We start from the raw sequence: 18999 nt of genomic DNA, 5'->3' as shown, positions 1-18999 counted from the left end.
AATTACTTTTGGAATTTGCCATGTTAGGTTTAGTGGGCACATTGATCCGGCAAAGGTTTGTTTTCACCAATAAGAAACCAGACGGTTGCCATGGAGATCCCACACACAAACACACACACACACGGGCAAGGCATGGCATGGCATGGAGAAACTGTGCTTCTTCAGATGTTGATAGGCTACAGCTTCCCTCACCACTGACTGTTGGTCAGGCTGGCAGAGGCTGATGGGAAATGGATCTGGTCGGCCACTGTTTCCCCATCTCTGTACTAGAGATTCAGATCATTGCTTTAAGTAGTCATGCTTAGGTTGGACTGTAAATCCAACTCCACCATTTTCCGTGGGGCATGCCTCCCAGTTCTCCTCATGTTTATTTGGAAGTAAGAAGTCTGAATTTGTACACCATAAGGCATTTCCGAGCAAGTGTTCAAAGGATTGCAGTCTTAGTCACCATGTCTAATTTTTTCAGGGTTGTGCCTTGGCTTACTAGGACGGTTGCTTTCAGAGGTGCAATGCTATGGATGATTTAAGGGAGCAAATTTTGCGAAGTGCTGTGCGCTCATGTGGTGAAAGAGTTTCTGCACACTTTGGCATATGGTGCAGAATATGGCACTTCTTTTTCAACATCTGTCCCACAACGGCAACTCATTCTTTGCTCCGCTTTTGGCACATTCCTTTTTCCTGAATCGTGGAAAATAGCATGCTTGCTGCTTAGAATTCGTCATTTAAGCTGTGCTTGCCAAATGCACATTTTAAATAGAAAATGCAGAGCAATAACGTTGCCACATTAAATCACAGCACCCAGAAGTGGGTTAATTGATCTTTTCCATGTGCGGGAGCTTCGGCTAAGAATCTTTGAAGCAAATAGTCCTCTATATCTGCAGTATTTCTTTATTTTATTTATTTCTTTATTAAATTTGTAGACTGCCCTTCATAGAAAGATCTCAGGGAGGTTCACAGCATAAAAATACAGAATAAAACCACAAAGTACATAATAAAAACAAGAACAAAACAAACCATTAACACCCCCCCCCCATAAACACATTTAAAAGGTCACAGACTGTTCATCAGCTAAAGACTTGGTTGAAGAGGAACTCTTTTGCCTGATGCATATAGCTGTACAATGAAGGCGCCAGACAAACCTCCATGGGGAGAGCATTTCACAAACAGTAGACAATTTTTCTCCCTGGAAGAAGCAGCATTGGTTTTGAATCAGCGGTGCCAACTTGAATGAAATATTGAGGGGGCTAAGGTAATCAATCACAAGATGTGGTGTCTGCATACCCATTTGAATGGCAGTGCCTATCAACTTTGGGGAGACGAGCCCCCTCAAATAATTTATTGGGGGACCAAAGGATCTTGGCTCCTAGAAGTTGGCTCCTATGATTTGGAAACATAATGAATTTGGACTGGAGGGATTATCCACCATTCTTTGCTTAGAATGGACCACCTGTAACCAATCTGTGGAGTGGGAGATGCTAAAGCAATGTGCCTCAACTTTAGAAGTTCAGGGAATTCAGGGCTTAAATTGAGAGAGGAGCATTGCTGAAGTTGTTAGTTATACTTGTTTAGATAGCGATTCATAAACCAGTGTTGGTATTGTTGGTGTTGTTGTTGATGATGATAACGGTTCAGAATACGAATTTGTCTGCCCTGTAATGATCAGCTGCTTCAAGCCTCATTTCCCAGTTCTTCTGTGGCTTGGAGTGTACAACTCCAAGATTCTGCACATGCATGAACAATGTTCACGCTGGCCAGACTACTTTGTAGGTGTGCGCACGAAAGGTCTTAATAACTTCTTACTCCCTATGAATCTCTCATTGCTTGGGACTTCCAGGGAGGAGATGGTGGACTGAACATTTTCTGTCGACAACCCTTTGACAGAGATCATTATGTGGTGATTAATGATAGCCAAGCCATAAATTGCGGAGTCGGAAGGGACCCTGAGGATCAGCTAGTCCTGTTCCCTGCAGTACATGACTATGCAGCTGCCCCATATGGGGATCAAACCTGCAACCTTGGCATTATCAGCATGATGCTCCAACCAACTGATTTTAGATTTAATGATATTTATAATCTACAGCCATAGGAGAGCATTAAATAGTTAGCCACTTATTTAATGGTTTTATTTATTTATTTAGCCATTCATTCATTCCTAAATAGTGTTATTGGACACCCTAATCCCTGCCCAGCCGTGCATGGAATTCCAGATGTCTTGGTCCCCATCCAGGGTCTGTGCTCCTTTGGAGAATTGAAGATGTAGTGGAACTGTTGTAGCTTTAAGAAATATGGTCTATTCACATATTTACACTTTTACTCCTCATGGAGAGAGTACAGACCATACAGCATGGTCATCTCAAGAGGGACTTGTTCCCCACAGTCCAATGCATCTCTCCAAGTCTGCCTTCAGCCAGCCTGCTCAAGGCTATACTCTTCCATTGGGAGTCGCTGACACGTGCTTCTCTCCTTCTTCTCCCACCTCCAAAGTAAATCCTCCATTCATCATATTGTGTGTTGGCTCCTGAGTTGATTCAGGTTCGTTCTCCTCGTCGGTCGAGTCTCGATCAGCAAAATACCTTTTGTGCACCTGGTAGACTAACAACATTGGCACGACATGTCAAAGGTCGTAATAGACAGGATTGAAAGCATTTCAGTGTTTAACCGAACCTGGTATGTCAAAGAAGAGCTGGGCTGTGATTCTGTACCCGCTTGCCTGTGAGTAAGCCCCACTGAACTAAATGGGACTTCCTTCTGAGAAGATATAGCTAATAGTGCACTGTTGTTGTTAAGGCTGGTATTTCTTGCTAATGCTGAGGAGTGCTTAACAGCCAGCCTCTCTTTCCTGGGATTGTAGCTCTGTGGTTGTCTGGGGTCTCCAAACAACTCTCAGCAGCCTTAGCAAACTACAGTTCCCAGGATTCTTTGGGGAAAGCCATGGCCGTTTAAAGTGGCATGATATTGCTTTAAATGCAGGGTGCAGATGAAGTCATTAAGATGATACACTGCACACAACTTAAGGTCTCATTTGCACAACCCAGAGAGTTGTAGACTGGAAGGGAAATGAACAATATTGCGTGTATGTAGCTGCTGTATGGCTCAATAACCACCCCTGAGAAATAAACAATAAATCATGAACACTAGCCCTGAGATGAAATTACAGCCAAGGGAGGCGGGGGAAGGCCTTGTTGAAGTCAGCGCACAAAACTCTGGTTTGAGTTTCCATGTAAACCATGGTTTAGAGCAGTTTGTTAGCCTTTTATTTCTGTTTGCTCTCTCCCTAGGTGCAGTGGCCTTCGAAAGTGGAGCAACACCTGCAACAATGGTTTGCTAATTGTGGCTTCTGATTCTGATTTGCTGGCTGATTTGCCAAATTCAGACATTGCACCAAACAGTTAAGCTTTAATATCCATGTTTTGGCATAATGTTTGAGCTGAGCCAGGTGACATATTCTGCATACGTTGTTGGACAAGAGCAAAGGTTGAGACTGGATTGGCACCAAGTCCTCTCACCCCCTTTGGGGCAATCCTTTGTCTTGGATGGAGGGGAGGTTGTATTCTCTGCCTGCCCCTCCAAAGGCTGGGGTATCCCGTTAAAGGGATCCGGGGAGAGTGGTCATGTTTACGTGCCCAGGCGGGGCCAGGGCCAAAGGCACTTCCCCAAACAACGGTTCCTGCGGGGGTGACCCTGTTTGATGTAAGTCTTACGAACCCCCGCCTGGATTGACCTATGCGTCACTTCCTGGGGGCAGACCAGAAGTATTTCAATTGCCCCATGCCCAAGCCAAACATCTTTCATCTGTATTATGGTCTGTTTTGATCCAAACCGATCATATTGGCCTCTTACTTATATGGGTTGGGGAATGGGGGGGGGGACAAGGCAATTTACTTGTACAGTTTGCAACCTTGATGATTCTTGGATTTGTTAATTCATCTATGAGCAGTATTGGCAAAGTCAGAGTTTCTTGTTCTGTTTGGTTATTGTTTTTAACTCTCTCTCTCTCTCTCTCTCTCTCTCTCTCTCTCTCTCTCTCTCTCTAAAAGAAACAGAGTAAAAACCCTTGTTCTATTGTAAACTGATAAAAAGTGGGGGGGGGGAAGAGAGATTAGAATGGGATGTACATAGGGTGGCTTACCTCCCAAAAACATTGCTGCAAGTAATAGCTGGAAAATGCTGTAGATGAGTGGGAAAGTAAACATCAACTCCAATTGTTCTGGGCTGAATGAGAGCTGTACTATGGTGGAAGCGAGCTGAGTATTCTGCATCCCCGTTTCCAGAGCTACAGTACGACACCTAAAAGAAACAACATTATTTAAGAATCACACACACACGCACAACCACATTTAGGGTGCTTTCACACCCCACCCTAAGATTTTACTGTGAAATCACCACATCTTGTTCACTCTCTCTTTATGGTGAATCTGCACAACGCCATCACCCAAACATTCTCATCTTGTATGATGATGATAATAATAATAATAATAATAATAATAATAATAATAATAATAATAATAATAATAGTTTTATCATTTATACCCTGCCCATCTGGCTGGGTTTCCCCAGCCACTCTGGGCGGCTTACAGAATATATCGAAACATAATAAAACATCAAACGTTAAAAACTTCCTGATACAAGGCTGCCTCCTGATGTCTTCTAAAAGTTATGTAGTTCTTTACCTCCTTGACATCTGATGGGAGGGCGTTCTACAGGGAGGGTGCCACTACCAAGAAGGTCCTCTGCCTGCTTCCCTGTAACTTCACTTCTTGTATATATACAAGAATCTCAACAGGTATAGATGCCTTTAGCACCACCTTTATAAAAGGTTTGGGTTTTAACATAGGTCGTCCCCTATTGAGATATTAAACTTATCAAAGCTTAGCATATGATTAAAATCTTTGCGGTGAGCACTTCTTAATGGTCCCAGTGATATATTCCTTACATTAACATTTTAATTAGCACTAAAATAATTTCTTTTTAATGAAAGAACGATTATACACTATAAAGTCAAAAAGGTGTAATATGTTTGGTTTATCTCTTTTTTAAAAAAACAACTTAGCTGTGTCGCTGCTACAACAACAACAACAACAACAACATCATAGTCTACTTGTGTTATAGAACCATAACTTTACAACATTATATTATTTTCATGAAAAAATATAGCTTGAAAAGCATTTCAAAGCTAATTAAAAGATCAGTTAAGAGAAATAAACGAGGTAATAAAAGGTACCTTCCACAAGGGTTATAATGAATGTGACCTATGTCGCACACATTAGTGCTGACAGAACATAATGTGATGTACACATTGAAAAAGCACTGCATTCCTGATAGTGTGACAGCCAATTGCACTTCTGCTGAGAGGTTTTCTTCCCATCTAGCGGTATATAAAATTTGTAAAATAAATAAAATAAATATGAGCAATGATTGGGTAGGCTGGGAGCAGCTCTGAACTGGCAGTATCATCACCACCATCATCATCATGTTGTTGTTGTTGTTGTTGTTGTTGTTGTTGTTGTTGTTGTTGTTGTTGTTTTAAAAAATAAAATGCTTAAATTTACCTAGGGCTATACAATAAATTTTAAAAAGACATACACGCTTTAGACATTGTCCTCATGTTATATTTTTAAACAATGAGCCTGGCTTGCCTGCATCGTTATTCTGTTTATGGGCTACATTTTTTTTTCATTAATCTGCACGTGGCCAGACCAAACCAGAGATTTCACACAGTATACACTGAAAAAGGTGGTGCAAAAGTAGACATACTCAGTTTGCGATATACTAGGTAAATTTCTACTGCTGGAAAACTCAGGATGCAATACTTTGGGTGCATATTGGGCAGTGAGACCCACTCAAATAAGTGGGGATCGACCCCAAGTTATCACACATGGGATTGTGCTCCCATTCTCTTAACTCCATACCCAAGGGCTGAACGATATGACTGGAATAATAGGAAGGGTGGCGAAGTGAGCAAGGAAGGCATTGGATATTTCTCCAGTCATTTGACCAAGGGCAACCAATCTGTATGCCTTCCAGAGATTGTTGGACTGCAACATGCAACATCCCAGTGCCCAGACCATGGGCAGTGCTTGCTGGGAATTGTAGGCTCACCAACACTTAAAGGTAAAGGGACCCCTGACCATTAGGTCCAGTCGCGGACGACTCTGGGGTTGTGGCGCTCATCTCACTTTATTGGCTGAGGGAGCCGGTGTACAGCTTCTGGGTCATGTGGCCAGCATGACTAAGCCGCTTCTGGCGAACCAGAGCAGCACACGGAAATGCTGTTTACCTTCCCGCCGGAGCGGTACCTATTTATCTACTTGCACTTTGACATGTTTTCAAACTGCTAGGTTGGCAGGAGCAGGGACCGAGCAATGGGAGCTCACCCCGTTGTGTGGATTTGAACTGCTGACCTTCTGATCGACAAGCCCTAGGCTCTGTGGTTTAACCCACAGCGCCACCCGCGTCCCACTCATCAACTCTTGGAGAGCGCCATGTTAGCTCCCCCTGCACTTGACCAAGGGCAAGATGGAAATAGTTTGAATGGCAGACGGTGGGTTCTTTAAGAATCCGTGTGAACTTCCCTGCTGAGCAACCTCACCTAAAATTGCTCACTTGCATTCTGAATGCACACCTTGAAATTGGCCCTGGGGAGCTTCACCTTGAGCTGATCCAGAGTCAATTACACGATGCATGAATGTGTGACTAGTATCATACCGCATCAATGTATTTTCTGTCAGTGTACATTGCAAAACAGGGAGAAAGAACGAGACATTAAATTTGCAGATATAGCAGTGAGTGACCTTCCTGACTCTGCTGTGGAGTGCATCTTATATTGCCATTCCACACATGTACCTTGCGGCTGCTCGGACCTGTATGCATATTGAGGCCTTTAAAACAGGGTGCTGTCTGACCATGCATGTATTTCAGTCCCTGATGTGCCTTCTCAACTTGACTGGCCTTTGCAAATCTCTGTTATACAGCACAAGCTAATGGGACGTCCTTTGGGTAATCACCGAGGGACTTGTCGGTCACCTCTCTGTGTTGAAGCCATTAGTCAGCTCCCAGGAAATGAGAAGACAAATTTGCTTGTACACAGCACCAGATAAGTGGATGGGCACGGATTGCAAAATGTTGCCACAGTGGGGATGCTGAGGAACAACTTTACAAAAGTATTTCTTATAGCTTTGTTGCTGCAGAAGAGCTGTGTGTCGGGAAATTGCAAAAAATGAGATGTTCTGCAACATGTTTGGTGTGTTCCAAAACTTTTGCGTTGCATTTACAAGCATTACTCCAATGTGTGTGCATACATCAAGCCTGAAAGAAACAGAAGCTGTTCGATTCTTGTATTCTGGAGCCTTACCTGTGCCAGGACTGGCCAGCTATGCGAGCCAGAAAAAACCCCATCGAATAGCCAGCGAATGGGAAGATGGCTCCGATAATCCAGAGTGCAGGAGTGATGGTCCAGGAGCCCTGGTACAATATCCCTCCAACCACAGCTATGAGCACTATGAGAACTGCACCACCAATGGAACCAATCTGAGGGAGGAAAGAGGAGGTCAGTACACCTTGACATTTCTGGGTAGCTTTTAGATAATGCATTAGGGGAATGTCACACCTTACCCTGAGTACGATTTTAGCTTTTGTGGGCCATCGATGCTTAAAAAATATTCCGAGCGAAGCGGGAATGACAAGTGCTACCAGTGAAATGCCTGGAAAGAGAAGAGGACAGGTTGGGCACAGAACTCTTTGCTTGAGCACTTCCGGCGGCGACGACATCGCGGAGCGGTCGTGGGTTGCCTCGGCTGCGAGGCGACCCAGTCCGTCCCGGGGGTTGGAGCCCCGCTACCGCAAAGCGGGGCTCCGATGGGGTGCGGGAAGAGCGTCCCGCACCCTGGGCTCCCCGGCTATGCCCACTATGGCTCCGAACCCTTCCCTCGCTCCCCCTGTAAAGGGGGAGTGGGGGTGAAGGGAAAACGGAGCCGGGCTTCAGGGGACATGCCCCAACCGGGACGCGAAGCGGCGGTTGCCCCCGCGATGAGCGTTAACGTTCTACCTGTCAAAGTTGGAGTTTAAGAATCCCGGTGTCGTGAGTATTGGATTGGATCTGTTTTTGTGCTTTGTTGACGACCTGGGGGACATTTGGAAAGGGAGCCTGCCTTTTTCCCCTCGGGAGATAGAAAATAACCAGCTTAAGAGACTGCTGTTACAGCGGTGGCTACAAAGTATTTAAAATTTGACAAGTGAGACTTTTGGATTTCCCTTTGGGGATTAAACAGGAGGACAGTATCTCTTTTTAAAATTTTCGATTCTTGCGCCCTGGATTCAGGGAAAATGGCCGTGAAAGACTTGGACTGAATGGAAAGTTACTGGCAAGATGGAGAAGTCTGAGAACCGAAACTGCAATTTGACACCTATGCCCGCTTCTGCCATGCTCGGCTTTGTTTTTGACTTGGTTATGAACTGTGAAAGGACCCATGAAGAAAGGATTATTTTATTGAGACTGGAACTGCTCAACCGAAAATTGGAAATATTGAACTGTCATATGTCAAAAAAGCTATATCCCACAGAGGAGACTGTACAGGAAATGGCTGTATTGGAGGAGAGCCTTGGCACAGAACTGAAGGGGCTGATTGAACAACAGGATGAAAAGGTATGGCTACTCCGGAGTAATGGATCGTCTTTTGGGGGTGGCAGACCCAGGACGGAGAAAATTGTTATATCTAACTCCCAAGGTGAGAGCTTGGGAGCGAAGGTGAGAACTTTATGTTTATGTCTACAAATAAAAGAAGAATGTGATGATGAACCGGAGAGGCTGGGAGAAAAGGTGCGCACCCTGATGTTCTATGCAAGGACTATTTTGGATTTAGTCTGGATCTGTGGTTATGTAAAGAAAAAGGATACTTCGAGGAGCAGCTCTGGAGCAAGACGACCAAAGAAAATGGACAGAAGGGGGATAGGGTGAACGATATTAAGGTATAAAGGCAAAGAATGTATTATGGTAACCTGAAACCGGTGTGTCAAGACTTTAAGCTTTTAGAGAAAGAAAAGAGGTATTTTAAATTTTTGTTATTAACAGCAGTTATAGTGAATGAAGATATTTGTTATGATGCATATTGAAAATAAGGGGATAAGAACTAGAATCTTGTGTGGAATTAATATGAAGTTATAACATGTTTTGATTTATGTTAAGTTAAGAATGGGAAAATATTGTTTATTACGAAACAGGATTTGTTAAAAAGAAGCTTTTGAATTTTAATTTTTAGATATTTGGATTTTTTAAGATTATGATGGTATAAGATGTTATTAAAGTAATATTTGGGATTGGAACCGAAGGTGAAAAGGCAGGGGAAGTCTGTACCAAGATTCGACCAAGAATTTTTTTTTTTACAGCATAAGAAGAAGAATTATTGGTATTTGTGTATTTGTTTACTTCTAGTTGGGGGTGGGTTAATGTGGGTGTTATATTTGTATGTTGTTTGTTGTAAAACCAATAAATTCTTATAAAAAAAAAAAAGAACTCTTTGCTTGAGAAGGTTGAGGTCCGAACAATGTGATCTTTTGAAAATGCAGGTTTGGGGAAGGGGTCAATATATAATAATACTATAACAATTTATTACTTATACCCCGCCCATCTGGCTGGGTTTCCCCAGCTACTCTAGGCGGCTTCCAACAAGAGATTTAAAAATACAGTGGTACCTCGGGTTACAGACGCTTCAGTTTACAGACTCTGCTAACCCAGAAATAGTACTTCGGGTAAAGAACTTTGCTTCAGGATGAGAACAGAAATCATGTGGTGGTGGCACGGCGGCAGCAGGAATCCCCATTAGAACGGTTTCAGGTTAAGAACGGACCTCTGGAACGAATTAAGTTCTTAACCCGAGGTACCACTGTACATTAAAACATCAGTCATTAAAAACTTCCCTAAACAGGCCTGCCTTCAGATGTCTTCTAAATGTCAGAAGGTCCCAGGTTTCAACCCCTGGCATCTTCATGTAGGGCTGAGAAATACTTCTTGCCTTATACCCTGGAGAGTCACTACCAATCTGTGTAGACAATACACATAGGCTCCAATTCTATGGGGCTGAGGACACCTCACCCCCCCCCAAATATGTGGGAATAGGGCTGAGCCCCACCAATCCTGAAGGGCTGGGGCTCCTCGTGGTCTCCTCTCGACACACATGATGTGTCACACATGTGATGTCACGAACATGCAACGAGCCCCCCCAATGTCAGGTGGAACCCTGTGCCTCTGGCACGGAGCAATGGTCGGATTCTGCATAAGGCATCTCCCTGCGCTCTTTATTTCCGTTCCCATGCTTTCTCACACATAGTTGTCCTTTCTGCATTGAAGGATCAAATATTAATCAATTATCTCATTCAGGAAGCTCATGGCTGTGTAGGTGGGGATTTTCCTGTGGATGACAGAGCGAGGGACTGCCCTAACAGGGTCACCCAGGGATTGCCATGCCTGAGACGGTGCCACTGATCAAAGTCCTGACAACTACCTGCTGCACCATGCTGGCTCTGTGTTTGATAGCCTATAAAAAGTCACACGTTCACCCAGCTGGATAACAAAAATACAGCTTTATTTCTCCTGTGGTTAATCGTTGTCATTCTGCGGCGTACCTTTTCTTTTTTTTATGATGCTATGAAGCATTGATTTTTGCCTTTGGGGTTCTGCTTCTATAGTCGGCACTAGTTTAAAGCTTCTCTAGTTGTGTGGCATTCTAAGGTTTTTTTGTTTCGCAGAAGAAGAAGAGAAAATATAAGCAAATGGCTTCTTGCTTCTTGGAAGTGGAGGCAGAGAGTAATACTGCCGTCCCATTATTGTGCCATGCACACAGCATGCCTTAGTAGTACAATGGCATAGATCTGAAGGCAATTTTGGATCCCAAGGCAACAAATGTTGACCAGAAAACTATACCCAAAGAATTGACTGGTTAGCTGAAACCAATATGTGAAATTTCTCCGTCCTTATTGCCTCTTTAGAGTTGCTCAGTTGCAAGCATCTGCTAAAAACAAAAGCCACAACTGCTGGAATTCCCTTACTGCAGCCTAGACTCTACACTGAGCAAACCTATAACCCATTGACGACATCCACAAAGTCCTTTGCCTTCCCACTTTCTTCCTAGACCCTTTGAGGTTTCTCATTTTCTTCATTTCCTTGTCTTCGTCACTCATTGTTTCTCACATTTTTGCTTTCCAGGCCACTGACTACATTGTTCCTCTTCCTTTCAACACCTTATCACCTAACCAGCCATAAAATTCCTGTTCTCATTCTTATATTATACAGCCCATGCCTATCAAGTGCTGTGAAGTTTCTTTGGAGCTTTCTTAGCTGCTTGCCTCAGCTGATTCTTTTCTGTCCTTATTTTTCCAAGTCTCATTCTCTACTTACCCTTTCTTCATGCTCCCTCTTGGCTACTCTACATTCTTTGTGGCTAACCCTTTCCAATTCCATAGCATCCCTTCAGCCTAGAACCTGTTCCAAATATGCAATCTGAATCTGGGTGAGGTTTTAATTCCAGTCACACTAACATACTCCCCTGTCCTCACAGAAGCTGGACTGCAACCTGTTTAGTTTCCTTAGCAACTGAACATTCCATAACATGCTGTCTTGGTTGAACAGTTTCACAAGAAGCTTTATCACCACATGTGCAGAACTATATAGATTTCTTGCTTTTTTCAGAACTTCTGCTATGGCTGCATTATGATATCATGTTTGGTGCAGAACACATCCAAGTGAGCATCTTAATTTGTTGGTAGCAATCTTCAGCACTCCACATCTAATGCCTGTGTTACCAGCCTGTTTGGACTTTCTGCTAGCAAAAACTGTGGAAAGAGCTTGCACATTTATTTGTTTTTTGTACATGGTAACTTGACAGTCTGGGCATGATCTTTTGGTTTTAAGTATGTGAATAATATCACTGGCCACAAACTATACTAATGGTCCCATTGGCTACCAGCCTGTTCTTCAGACCTGTTAAGGGGCCCAGAAGACAATCTTTCTATCAGTCTTATACAAAGGATTCTTGATATAAACATACCTGTCTATTTGTAATAGGGAGAATTGTGTGACAAGTAAACTATCTTCCATGTTATTTTGGAAACATATATTAGTTTGTTTTGTGTTTTCTTGGCACAATGGCTATTCCACGTTTGTCTAGTTAAAACATAAGTTTAACGTGTCTTTCCTTGCTGATTTTAACTTATCCCACGTGAAATCTGGGAGCCCTTACAAATGCACCCCACATTTCACCCCAGAATTGAAATAAATTTTGTGGAGATCTTTGCACCTGTTGGAAATGTCAGGGTGCAACTCTGCTTTCACTGTAGGCTGATTTACCTGCATGAGAAATGGAAGGTAGAGAGGAACCTCTAACTTCAAGCTTCCTAGACTGTCCTCCTTGCACTGTCCTTTTGGCAGCTTTCTTCAGTGTTAGACTGATACCCTTAGGGTTGCTGAGCTGACCCCACTTTCTCCTTCTCCATGCCTTCCTTGTGAGAAGAAGACATGTGTGGAGCTCTCTCCACCTAAGATGCAAGAGCAAACATGGAGCAGTGCATCTCTGACTTAGTTAGACCAAAGTACGATAGTCCTATCAAGCATTCGTTTGCTGCAATAAACATAGCTTTCTTATTTTCGTAAACTCAACATCTCAGTGTGATTATAACCATTCCCCCAGTAGAGATGCTGTATTCAGTCCAGCTTCTACTCAGCATTTAAACTTCAAATGTTACCAGAACCATCATTCCATTTCCACAAAGGATGTTGATTGATAATGTAGAGACATAGATACACATCCTCTCAAAAAACAATGTAAATTGTGACCACAATAATGTCACACACCTTTAATGAAATACAGAAGCGTGTATTGATGCTGTCTTAACTGCACTTACAAGGGCGCCACTGGAAATGTAACACACATCCTGGGCGAAAACCTGGGGCACTTTGGTCCTTATTGTGAGGGAACATCCTACATTGTGCCAACGCAGATTGTGTAGCCTAGGAGGAAGCTACCGTGGGCTCAAATAAGTGTGCACACCTGGGAATGGGAAATGATGAAGTTTGGGAATGGGAAATGATGAAGCAGCACACTCACCAACCCCAAATTCAGCACTACAGAGGTGCTCTACATGGTAGGTCAATGGTGCATTGGCATTGTAGACTTATGGCGGAATTCAATGTCACACTACAGCTATTGTTCCACCACCCAAAGCATTTCTGCTTGCTGGGTTGAATGTCTTGCCCTGTGTGCTGCTCTGGGGGTTCTCCCTATCGTGTTTTATGACTTCCTTGATATTGTATGTGGGCTGGAACTGGTCTGTGACCGAAATAATAAAGCCATCCAGTCGTTCTCCTGACCAGATTTTTTTTTGGGGGGAGGGGGCAAAAGTCCCCTTGCACAAACGGGACTCACCGTGCCGGCTTCCGCTAGTGCAAGAATTCAGTTGCATGGAACCCTGGAGATGTATGATAAGAGAATGTTTGCTGTGGGAGAAGGTGCACATGTGACTTACCGATACTGTCGTAGGGGATTAAAAGGGAGCTGTAGTCTGTCCAGATTTTGGTATAAAGGAAGAGGCAAAGTGGCATCATTCCCATGGCCAGCAAAGTCGAACATGTTGTCATACTGATGCTGCAAGAGAGTTGGTTGCAATTACTATTTGTACCATGCAAACTACAAATACTTTTTGCGTTGGTGAGTCCATGGCTTTTAAATGGAGGCTCACCACAGATTTATGCTGGTTCTCCTGGCTCTGGGGCGGGTGTTTTGGACTGCAACGCCAACCAACTGTGTTCTGGCTGAGGCTCATGGGAGTTGTAGTCCAAAACATCTGGAGGCTGCTTTAAGGAGGTTGCTGGTTGAAAGCAGTTGGAGAAGGTCTTATTCTCTCCTCTTCCCCGTAAGGCCCTTGGCAGAACTTCTATGCTATAGCAGGGCCATCTGAAAAGCACAGGAACCTTGAGAGCTGCTTCTGGGTTGTTCACACTATATTTGCTCAGTGGGGTTTTATGTCCCTTCAGTCTTGCGAGCACTGAGGAAGGAATGCTGCTTGATAGGATTAGGTGGGTAGTCACAAGATGATGCCAAGTCATAGCTGTCAAGTTTTGGATTTGAAAATAAGGGATCAGCAGCCTCACCTATCCCGGGGACAGTCACATGGGGGCACTGGTGTGAACACGCGCAGTAGGCTTACTGTATTTTGGAAACGCTGCCTGTGGGCTACGGTGCCTGTAAGCGCAGGAAATGGCTCCCGCTTGCTTTGAGGCTGCAAGGAGGCGAGGTCTTCCCAGTCCCTGGCCAGCAGGGGGAGGGAGAGGAGCTGCTTCCTTTGAAAAAACGGGAAATTAAAGGGATATAAAAAATAAGGGATAGCAGCGGGAAACTGCTTGAAATAAGGGAGATCCCAGGGAAAACGGGATACTTGACAGCACTGTGCCAAGTTAGAATGTGAAGCCTTTGGTCCTGAGAAAATTAAATTCTTGGCTACAAAGAAAAGTCAAAACTGGTAAATGCCAGAATTGAAGTATAAAGATGGTGGCCAAAAGTCTTTAAGCACACCTACCTAGGAATAAGACCCACTGAAAACAAATGAATTTACTTCTGTGCAGAGATTATAGGATCACAGAAATTGTTTAAATTGCATTATTTAAAAACAGGCCAATTCAGTCTTTTGCTAGACTGGGGAAAAAAGGGAATTTACTCCTGTTCACCATTAATGTTGGAAGTGGGTACAGATTTTTATTACAGAAGTATTCCAGGGAAACTCCTTTGCCCTGGTGCAGAAAACACAAGGGATGTGTGGGAGACAAAAGACAATTCTAGCAACATGTTATTGCAGGCATAAGTTTGTATGTTTCTCCATATGCATTCCATATGTGCATATGGAAGACCTTTCTCCCTGGCAAGCCATCCGGCACTGTGGATCACCTGTGAAACAGCCCTTGTGGGTCTGAGGATCTCTTTAGTGGGGTGAATATTTGCACCATATAGTGTTTTGCTTTGCTTTTAAATGTCCTGTCTGAGCTCCGGAGTTTCAAAGGCAACTTGGTAGCCCAGCAGGTTTGAGACAAATGTGTGTATTAGGATGGGCCCTGATGCAGAATGTAAGAGTTGTGCCTCATGAGATTAACGCCCCCCCCCCCCATATATTCCGGCTGTCTTCAAATATTGAAAGGGCTGCCATGCAGAAAAGATGGAGCAGGATTGCTCTCTGTAGCCACAGAGGGCAGGACTAGAATGCATGGGTGGAAATGGCCACGAAGCAGATTTCAACTAAACGTTAGGAGAAATGTCTCAAGGATAGGAACTGTTCAGCAGTGGAACAGAAGCTCTCCTTCACTGCAGGCATTTAAGCAGAGTCTAGCCAGCCTTTGTCACTCAGGGATGCTAGCACTGCATCTCTGGTAGTGGCTGATCAACCTCTGCCGAAAGAGACCTGCATCGCTGATGTGAAACTGAGCCGGGGTGTGTGTGTATCTTACTATATGACCTTCCAGGTCTCTTCCTAATCTAAAGTTACTTGATTCAAAGCAGCCAGTCAGATGCTGCTGGAAGCTCTCAAGCAAGGTGTAGAGCTGATAGCCTTGATGGGATGGTTTGTCTCATGAAGGATATGCCTAGCATTTTAGGGTGGGGGAAAAAGTTATTTCAGAGCCAAGTTACTCAAGACACTGGGAGGCATGCCATGGGATCTGCTGCATGCCCCCACCCCCCTGATAAAAAGCTCAAAACAGCCTCAGGGGTTGCTGAATCGGATCAAGGCAGCAGTACTGGGGAAAAGAGTGACTTACCATTCCCACCCCCCTTGCCATTTTCCTAATGTGCATTGCCCCTTATATTGCCTTTTGCACCATTGGATAAAGTCCAGGACAAATTCTAATTTGGGAAAAAAACTTTAGATGGGGAAATGTGTGCTCCAAATGGCAGTAGGATCTATTGTTAATTGCCGCTGCTTCTACTACTGTACTGGGTTCTCCTGTTATCTCAAAGTCAGGCTGAGGCATAGCTGTCAACTTTTCCCTTTTCTTGCGAGGAATCCTATTCGGAATAAGGGAATTTCCCTTAAAAAGGGGGAAAAGTTGACAGCTATGGGCTGAGGTCAAATGGAATAGCCACCAAGGACACTCCTCCATCTGCCCTTGCTGCTCTAACCGTGATGTTAGAGTCAATAACTTTGCAAATGAGCCTGGAATTGCATGCTGAGTAGATAGTACCAACCCAAAATATGTTTACTGATGGACTAGCATGCAATTGTTCAATATCAACAGACACAATCCAGATAACCTTATTAGTAGCTCTATACACCCAGCAGCTTTGTATAGGTTTCTCCCTTCTGGGAAGTTCAACATAAGTTTGCCATGCGGCATCAGGGTTTGCTGTTGTATGGAGCCAGGATGCATGCAAGTTCCAAGAAGCTTTCTGGATTGTGTGGCTTCATGCCACAATAAATTTTCAGTAATTAATGTATACAGAGTTGGTACTATAATTCGGGGAAGGATTTGAGTGAGATACCTTAGAGGCCACTCCTGTTCCAGGTATCTGCACATTATTATTATTATTATTATTATTATTATTATTATTATTATTATTATTAAATTTATTCCATTACCTGTCCTTCACCCTAACATCCCAGCATGGGTTAGAACAATGAAAACACAACATTAGCATTAAAACACATTACTATACAATATGAAAAGCAGTTTAAAAGAACTTAAACTTAAGAAAATAAGGTGGATCCTAAACATATACATCTCAACAGCAAAAATCCAAGGAGAACAGATGTATCTTCAGCATTCACCGAAAGTTATATAATGAAGGTGCTAGATGCACCTCTGTGGGAAATTCCACAACTTAGGGGCTGCCACAGAGAATGTCATCTCCTGGGCTGCAACCTCCTGAGCTTCTGAGGGCAGTGGAATGACCAAAAGGACACTCTCCACCAACATTAGCACCTGAGAGGGTCTGTAGGGAAGGAGGCAATTCCATTGAAAGCCAATATCTCTTACCTTAGGTCCATGTCACCGTCTACCCAGTAGGCTAAAATATTGGAAGATGTTCCACCAGGACAGCACCCCATGATGATCACCACAACAGCTTGTATAGGAAGTATTTTGAAGGCATACGACAGCACAAAACCAGTCAGAGGCATAATTCCAAACTGGCAGAGGAAGCCTATGGCTATGCCCCATGGCCTTCTAATGTGTCCTAGAAATTTCTTCAGCTCCACGTTGCAGCCCATGGAGAACATCACCATTGCCAACAGGATTGTTAGGACGGTGCTTAAAATGGTGCTCAAAACTCTGTTGTAATTGTCAGTGGGCAGCGCACAGGACGTGCCATTGCAAATCGTGGCATTGGCAGAGCAATATGAAAAATTCGGAGTTGGCTGGGTTGTCAAAAAGTGAGTGGTCAAGATGCCCGCTGTGCTTGAAAGGTGGTCCTGCATTGTTACGGCAACGAAACACTCTGCCAGCCTCTTAAACTCTGTATGGATGCTAGTAACTCAAAGCAGTTCATTTTTAAATGACGAGGGGCAATAAAGTGCTAAATAAACACTTGAACTTGGCCGCTGTCAAGGTTTAGAGCTGAGAACAACTGCTGAGTCACAACATTCCAGTTGTACAAATGAATATACAGACACTTTGAATCAATCATTTATCCCCAAATTTGACTCCACGCCAAATTTTAATTTTAATATTTAAACACAAGGGCCATCAGGAAGGAATCGCGAATACAGTGAAATGAGGTTCATGAGGACTTCTTAAGGGCTTACTTTCTCATATTTATTTCTTTGCCTTGCTTTGTTTTTCATTTAACTTAATGTGATATGCCACACTTTACAACAGCTTTCCCCAAGCTAGTCCCCTCCAGTTGTTGCAAGACTACAATTCCAATCATCTCCAGCCAGCATGGATTGGTGGGGCTTGTCGCCCAACATCCAAAGGGCAACAGTGTCCTCATGCCCAACCCTAATATTTCCAGCTGAAAAATACAATGATAGGTGGTCTGTGTCTCCTTGTCTTATTCTGAAATGTTGAGGTGAAACACGTCCTTCGTTCTCCCATGGTCTTCTTCACGTGTGCATGTTTGTGTCTCTTTGTACACAAGGTTTATTATTGATATTATCTTTTCTGGAAGATTGCCTGTTTTGACTACAATGCATAAAGGCGCGTTGGCATTCATGATAACCTTATTGACTACCTGAGAAAATTGGTGATATCGTTATGACTGTTGTCCTTGGCTGTTGTTGGAACTCAGGGGTCTCTAAGGAGAGGCAGGGGCAGTGTGGGGTGGAGCTCTTCACTCACAGATCTGCCCTGTATTCCCTTAGATCATCATCTGAGGCTTCCTCCTTGAGAGGTGTGGAGGGTGGCAACATGAGAACGGGCCTTGTCTGCTGTGGCTCTCTGTCTGTGGAATGCTCTCCCCAGGGAACTTCACCTGGTGCCTTCATTATATACCTTTTGGCGCCAGCCAAAAACATTCCTTTTTAACCAGGCCTTTGGTTGATTTGATTGACACCCTATGTCCTTTTTTTTTGGGGGGGGGAAGGTTATTGGGTTGTTGTTTTTATTTTAATTATGTATTTTGTAGTTTTATATTTTGATTTTCTTCTGTGAAATGCCCTGAGACCTCCTGGTATAAGTCAGTATTAAATTCAATTATTATTATTCTCATTAATAGTAATAATAATACTTGAATTTTGTCAGCCCTGGCGACAAGACTGGCATAATCCAGACAGCAGCAATGGTGAATTTCGGGCATTGAGTGTGGCCTGGGAGCTCTGCTCAGCACCACTGCCAATTACAGGCAGGCAAGAAGTTTGCCCACAAGCGATAGAGTGGCAGGGATGGGCACTGGCTCAGGAGTCTAGAGATGGCAGAGAAATTTCATTCAGTTTTCCTTTAAAGACAAACTTACCTCATTTCCCACTCTCTGAAACAGAAGCACAGCCACCCCACCCCCAAATTCTCACTGTTCTGAATTTTGCAATGCAGTT

General features: G+C 43.6%; 1 protein-coding gene across 1 annotated transcript; it reads right to left on the bottom strand.

Moving 5' to 3' along the window:
* Nucleotides 1–1651: 1651 nt before the first annotated feature.
* Nucleotides 1652–17449, bottom strand: SLC10A2 (solute carrier family 10 member 2). Its single transcript, XM_033145882.1, has 6 exons — nucleotides 17006–17449; nucleotides 13513–13631; nucleotides 7612–7700; nucleotides 7352–7527; nucleotides 4130–4287; nucleotides 1652–2592 (listed from the first exon to the last, which is right to left on the bottom strand). The coding sequence occupies exons 1-6, from the start codon at nucleotides 17443–17445 to the stop codon at nucleotides 2423–2425; spliced, it is 1152 nt and encodes a 383-aa protein (XP_033001773.1). The 5' UTR covers nucleotides 17446–17449; the 3' UTR covers nucleotides 1652–2422.
* Nucleotides 17450–18999: the final 1550 nt, after the last annotated feature.

The sequence above is a fragment of the Lacerta agilis genome, chromosome 4, assembly GCF_009819535.1.
Source record: "Lacerta agilis isolate rLacAgi1 chromosome 4, rLacAgi1.pri, whole genome shotgun sequence".
Classification (NCBI taxonomy): Eukaryota; Metazoa; Chordata; class Lepidosauria; order Squamata; family Lacertidae; genus Lacerta; species Lacerta agilis.
Note: the sequence above shows the minus strand (reverse complement) of the source record. Positions and strands in the feature narration are given on the sequence as shown.